This window comes from Podarcis vaucheri, assembly GCF_965113315.1.
Source record: "Podarcis vaucheri genome assembly, chromosome: 13".
NCBI classification, from domain to species: Eukaryota; Metazoa; Chordata; class Lepidosauria; order Squamata; family Lacertidae; genus Podarcis; species Podarcis vaucheri.
The window spans coordinates 790654-797773 of record NC_138751.1 but is presented as its reverse complement, the minus strand read 5'-3'; the positions used below and the strand labels follow the sequence as shown (position 1 = coordinate 797773).

The 7120-nt window shown below is 48.1% G+C and overlaps 1 protein-coding gene across 1 annotated transcript in view; it reads right to left on the bottom strand.

The window, feature by feature from the left end:
• Nucleotides 1-7120, bottom strand: part of LOC309518030 (uncharacterized protein) — a 118403-nt gene that overhangs the window by 34141 nt on the left and 77142 nt on the right. The window contains exon 3 of the mRNA XM_082197815.1: nucleotides 4930-5056. Within this exon, the coding sequence (XP_082053941.1) occupies nucleotides 4930-4942 (13 nt within the window). The 5' untranslated portion in view covers nucleotides 4943-5056. The remainder of the gene's footprint in view (nucleotides 1-4929; nucleotides 5057-7120) is intronic.

Here is a 7120-nt window from a genome sequence, read left to right as displayed (position 1 = left end):
TCCTTTCTCTCCTCTCCTCTTCCTTCTGGCCCAGCAGTGAGGGCTCAGCCCCCCTCAGAGCAGCCCCACTTGCAAGGCAGATCCGGAAAGGGGGCAAGACTAAGGGGGGCGGGGGGGGGGAGGGAGAGGGAGAGATGGACAGCCGAGTCTGGAGCTGCAGTCCCTCAGAGACGCCACCAGGGGGCGGGAGCCTCTCTCTCTCTGATTGGCTCCCCAGAGAGGCGGGGGCGGAGCCAGCCCTTTGGGCGGGAAGATGAGAGGCGCCTTTTCGGAGGGAGTTTGGAGGCGGGAGCTGAGGCGGGAGGAAGGAAGAATAATAATAATAATAATAATAATAATAATAATATGATGATGATGATGATGACTGAGAGGCTGAGTCTGAGGGAGCAGTGGAGAAGCGGCTCTGGTCTGGGTGGAAGATCCTCCCTGATGAGAATCTCGGGGGCCAGAAGAAGGAGCCTGGCAGCTGAGGGAGGAAGAGGGGCTGGAGGGGCCGGGGGGGGAGCCAGGCGGTAGTGGCGTAGCGTGGGGGGTGCCAGGGGTGCCGGCCGCACCGGGCGCAACATCTGGGGGGGGCGCGCTCGCTGCCTCCGGAGTCGCCGAAGAGCCTCGGGCGCAGGCTGTAGCAGAGCCGCATGTCTCGCGGAACCGATGAGCTGTGCGCGCGTCCGGGCTGAAGGCGCCCGGCAGGCAGCGGCTCTCAGCGCTCGCCGCGGAGGACGCGCCAGGCAGCCCCTCCTCACAGCCCCGCCTCCGCCGCTGGGCCGTTGCATTTTCCTCGCCTCTCTGCCCCCCTCCTCCTCCGGGCAAGCGGCGTTGTTTGGGCGGCAGCGCCAGCGGTAACTCGCAGGTTGGGGGGGGCGCAAATTACTTGCCTTGCCCCAGGTGCTGAGAACTCACGCTACGCCGCTGCCAGGCGGAGTCTCTGGGGGTCTGAGAGAAAGAAGGGGGCCGAGGGATCCCCTGGGTCTGGCGCCTCAGGAGGGGCATTGCTGAGAGGAGAGAGGGAGGCTGAGGGAAAGGAACCTGGGCTGGTGGTCAAAAGGATTTAACAGCTACACCTCCATAACTAGGGAAGGAGCGGGAGACCGATTTGAGCTTTCCCCCCCCAAGTCTAGAAACCGGAACATCAATGTATCTGAAGTGTAACCGCTCATTTGAGCAAGTGAAGTTGAAGGAAAGGTGGGCCTATGCTACTGGTCTACCTTATAGGAATGTTTTAAAAGTTTGTTTTTATGGAGCATTTTGGAAAACGCTTCAGAATGCACCACACAGAGGTTGTTTCTCTCCCCATGTTGCGCCCACCCCCTCCTGCTCCACCTTCCCTTTGCATTCAAGGGGCAAAGATGGGCCTTTCAGCAAACCCCCCCTTATTCCCACTGCCACCCCAGAACTCTGACCTGAGCACTTCACCCCCAACCTAGCGAAGAACGAGGTGTGAGGTGGAGTACAACTGATTTATTAAAAACAAACACTAATTTCAAGACAACTTGGCGTGGATAAGTTAGGGCTGCCATAAGTCCAGATTTTCCTGGATCTTAGATAAATCAATAAAAAAATCTTGTTATTTTGGCATTGTCATAAAATGGGGGGGGGGGGTCCTATAAAAAGCACAACTATGTTAGGGTCTTCCTAAAAAATGCTCAACAGCTTTCAGAGTGTCCTGGTTTTTACTATTTGAAATAAGGCAATCCTAACATTAAGTGTATGGTTTCAAATCTTAAAGTTTTTCTTTTCTTTCTTTTCTTACTTTATTACTACTGTAACAATGGGTATTACAAGGCTATTCCTCTACTAGTGAGTTCAACCTCCAACTGTTTCCTTGCAGGCTTTCTCCACCGGCCTGAGGGGGCCGGGTCCAAGGTGATGAGCAGATGGACTCCAGCTACAAAAGCTGAGACCGTGGAAGAGGACAGAGACCATCCTGGCTGTGAGTCCTCTAAGACCTTCTCCTGCCTTGCAGGCCTTTTCCCATGCGGCCTAGCAAAGTCCAGACTGACTCCAGCTACAAAACTGGGGCCGCTGAATAAACTCTTGGGCTTAGCAGGTTTGTTGTTGCTACAGGTTTTTCTATCTTTATTTTAGATCTTCTCATGATTTATGTGGCTATTTTTCAGTGTGGTTGTGTACTTTAATGTTTTATTTATTGCTTATGACCATTTTGCTATTTATTTATTTAATCTATTACATTTGTATGACGTCTTTCATCCAAAGATCTCAGTGTGTTTCACAACATAAAGATGCAAAATAAAAACACAAAATATGCAATAAAAGAAAGAATAACCCCTTCCCACAAACACATTTGAAAGGACATAGATTTCATTAGAAAGGAAATAGGTTTAATTAAGCAAAGCTCTGGTTTTGATGTTGTTGTTACACAAGCATGATTCCCAGTTCTCAGCTACATCACCCCGAAACTCACCCTCTCTGCCTTCTTAGCTAACAGTAATTTAAATGCACTATTATTATTTTGAACCTGTGTGTTCACAACTTTAAATACAAGCACCAGAACACTGTGCCGAAACTTAAAGAGACGCACATGCATGCACACTTTCCAAGAGTCTCCTGACAGAGCTAGTGTGGTATAGTGGTTAGAGTGTCAGAATACGACTTGGCAGTCCTGGGTTCAAGTCCCCACTTAGCCATGATGCTCACTGGGGACCAGGCACTGCTTCACATCTTTCAATATGCGAAGGGCCGTGCCATGGAAGATGGAGCAAACTTGGTCTCTCCTACTCTGGTGGAAGGAGGACCCAAACCAATGGATTTCAGATAGAAGGAAGGAGATTCTGACTAAACATCAGGAAGAACTTTCTAGCAGCAAGAACTGTTCGACTGTGAAAGAAAGTAGTTCAGGTGGTGTGGGACACTCCTGAATTGGAAGGTTTTCAAGCAAAGGTTGGGCGGCCATTGGTCATGAATTCTTTTGTTGAATATCCTGCATTGCAGGGGCTTGGAGAAGATGACTCTCACCATCCAATCCAATGCAACAATTCAATGATTCTGGGAGACTGTGATTCTCCCCGCTGTGAGTTCTTTGATGGGAAGTGAGAAAGGACTCCTGACTAAAACACTCTCCACATTCCAAGCATTTATATGGTCTCTCCATTGTATGAATTATTTGATGGGAAATGAGATGGGAGTCCTGACTAAAACTCCTTCCACATTCCAAGCATTTGTGTGGACTCTCCCAGGTATGAGTTCTTTCATGGGAAGTGAGACTTCCCTTGTGACTGAATCTCATTCCACACTCCAAGCACTGAAACGGTTTCTCCCCTGTATGGGTTCTTTGATGGGAAATGAGATTATATTTCCAGTTGAAGCTCTTTCCACATTCCAAGCAATGATAAGGATTCTCCCCTGTGTGAATTACTTGATGGGAAGTGAGCTTGGCCCTTTCCTTGAAGCTCTTTCCACATTCCAAGCACTGGTAAGGTTTCTCCCCTGTATGAATTCTCTGATGGGTAGTGAGATTGGCCTGCTGATTGAAGCTCTTGCCACATTCCAAGCACTGATATGGTTTCTCTCCAGTGTGAATTCTTTCATGGACAGTGAGATGAGCCCTCCAACCAAAGCTCTTTCCACACTCCAAGCACTGATAAGGTTTCTTCCCAATGGGATTCTTCTGATGGGAAGTTGAATGGGAGCTTTGACTGAAGCTCTTTGCACACTCCAAATTTTTATATGGTTTCTCCTCTGTGTCAATTTCATCATGGTCTCCCATATTCTTCATTTCCAATTCATCACCACCTGCAGAGAAAAGAGAAATGGGTTAGAGCCTCAGCAAGAAATGGAGCCCGCAATTATTGAACAACGCTTATTAACGCTTGTGAGAGAGGAAGAACAGAAGGGAGATAGATGAGAGGACTTACTTTAGGGTTCATTGAATTGGTTGACTGGCATTCAGGGACATATTTATGGGAAGCTGAGATTCCAAAAGCCTGGCTCTTTTCTGGCATGGATTTTGGGATGGATTTTGTTTGGTCCAATCATGGAATCTGTTGCATCTCTAATGCCACTCATCTCTTTGGTGAAGCAAAAGGGACAGAAGCGGTGACTTCCAAGGTGGGGGATGCTGGCTAGTTCTTGGCTGTTGCCACTCTGCCAGCAGAGATTCTTAGATAGCCAGGTCAAAGACACCAGTATCACACTCTGTCTTTGAAGACAGGGAGATGAACTGGGGTGAACCTCGCATGCTCTGTTTTCAGGGGATATCAGCATAGAATACAATGAAAGTCAAACTAAATAAAAATAAAACAGAGTGGATAAGTAGAAAAAGAAAGTAAATTGGATAAATAGAAGATGTTGAAGAAGAAAAAGAAAAGAAAAACACAAAGCCCTCTAACAAGGCTGTTTCTTAACTATTATTCTGGAGGAATGGAGGAGCCATGGACTGAAACAGTAAGAAGCATTCTGTGATGGCTGAAGTAAACTCCGGGGGGAAACCACCAAGCAACTGATGACTCATCTGGGGGAAAGATGGAAGGAAAGTAATTGGAAGGTCTTTCCTTCCTAAATTAAGGTGGGACATCATGACCAACAGGAAATGGGATTGGGTACAAATTAATGAACATACAATAAATAAAGGATTATAGATTATTATCCTAATAAGGAACACTCATTGTACTGGACCGGAGGAAGAATTTTCCTGATAGCGAGTGAGAATAAGAATTGGAGTTTTTGCATGCAAACGAAAATGGACGAACTTGAGTTGTCTGGGAAAACACCACCTAGCAGAATGAGGAATAGCTGGGTATCGTATTACAATACAGCTGGATAGCCCTCCATTCAAGGTGAGCTGTGGGGTGTGAGAATCCCAGATGCTGTAGGTGGCGCTGTTCAGAACCATCAAAATCTGGGATGTTCCTCACATAGACAGATTAGTACGGAATTTCAAAAAAGATATTAAGATCCAACAGGGAGCCTTACCAAGAGCGGCCATGATCCCACAATTCTCCGTTATGACTTCCGTATGCAGAGTTCTCCGGTTAGGATCCAGCCACACCCACTCTTCACCTGGGAAAGGAACAGCGACATCTTCAAAGGACAGTGAACTCTTTAAAAGAGAGAGAGAAAGGTCCTCCTCTTAGCCAGTATAATGATCATATTACCACAAATTGTTTTGCTGTTTCCTGCCTGTTCATGCTGTGCCTTTTTTAATGGGATTGTTTTGTTTCCCATACATTCTAAGTATGGATGCTTCTTTTAACGTCTTAATGGAATTATTTTATTTTGTGTTTTGTTCTGTGCATTGTTCTGTGTAGGTGGAGGACTCACCCAATGCCCTAAAAACAAGTTCAAGGGGCACATGGGGGCAGAAGGAGGAAAGCCCAGTTGTGCAACAGATGGGGCTGGTTAGGTGAATCCTGGTTACATTTTTTAATGGTTTGTAAACTAGTGAGGAGCATATTTTAGTATTTCATGATAAGCAGACAAATAAAACAGCAACAATAAATAAATGATGGTAACAACATTCAGAAGAAGAATTAAGGTGAATAAGTTCCTTATTCTCAGCACATAAACCTTCAGTAACATTGTCAGTCTTTGTTAAGGGCTGTTTTGACAGAAGCCAAGAGGAAGAGGCGAGAAATTGCTGGGACTCCAGAGGAACCCTGGCTGCCCTACCCCTCCACCTCTTCCCCCACAAGGCCACCTTCCCCTACCTGAGCTGGTTCCACAGTCCCTGCTTTTCCTCCGCCACCAAGAAAAGATGGATGAGGAGGTCTTGCCAGCAACCTTATATCACCTGCAAGAGACAAAGGTAAGTGGGAAGCCAGTCTAGTGTCCGGATCAAGGGAAGTAATAGCAGCATTCTATACTGCTTGGGATGCAGGTGGCACTCTGGGTTAAACCACAGAGCCTAGGGCTTGCCGATCAGAAGGTCGGCGGTTCGAATCCCCGCGACAGGGTGAGCTCCCGTTGTTCGGTCCCTGCTCCTGCCCACCTAGCAGTTCGAAAGCACATCAAGTGAAAGTAGGTAAATAGGTACCACTCCGGCGGGAAGGTAAACGGCGTTTCCGTGCGCTGCTCTGGTTCACCAGAAGCGGCTTAGTCATGCTGGCCACATGACCCGGAAGCTGTACGCCAGCTCCCTCGGCCAGTAAAGCGAGATGAGAGCCGCAACCCCAGAGTCGGTCACAACTGGACCTAATGGTCAGGGGTCCCTTTACCTTTATACTGCTTGATCAGACCACAGATGGAATACTTTAGCCACACATGGACAACAATTTAGGAAGGATGTTGACAAGCTGGAACATGTGCAGAGGAGGGTAGGCAAGATGATCAAGGGTCTGGAAGCCAAGCCGTATGAGGAATGGTTGAGATGGGGAAAGAGGAACCTGAGAGGAGGGGAATTGGCTCGTGGCTTCAAGAAGCTTCTGTCTAAGTCTCTGAGGGTAAGGGATGTTCAACAATGGAACAGCCTCCCTCCAAAGGCTGGTGGACTCTCCTTCCATGGAGATTTTAAAAGCGTCATGGATGCTTTAGTGGAGATTCTTGTAATGCAGGGAGGTGGACTAGATGACTGCCAGGGTCCCTTCTCACTCTACAATTCTGTGATTCTATGAAAGTCTCATTTGCTGAGTGCCCTCTGATTTGGGGGGGTGTTGGGCTGTCGTGGATGGGGTGGCGCTGTAGTCTAAACCACAGAGCCTCTTGAGCTTGCTGATTGTAAGGTCAGAGGTTCGAATCTACGTGACAGGCTGAGCTCCCATTGCTCTATCCCAGCTCCTGCCAACCTAGCAGGGTTGAAAGCAAGTAGATAAATAGGTACCACTGCAGCAGGAAGGGAAATGGCGTTTCCATGCGCTATGGCACCCATCACAGTGTCCTGTGGCACCAGAAGCGGTCTAGTCCTGCTGGCCACCTGACCCTGAATCCTGCCTGGTCAAACGCCGGCTCCCTCAGGCTGAAATCAGCGATGAGAGCCACACGTCAAAGTTGAATTCGACTGGACCTAACCGTCCAGGGGTCCTTTACCCACCTGTACCTCACCTTGTCTGGCTCCTTCATGCGGAATTTTGTGGGTGCCCCAGGGAGTTGGCACAATAAGGAACACAGTTTCATACCTGCAGCGAACGCGTCTCCTACTCTGTTTTGCAGAAAAGAAGGGGTCAGGACT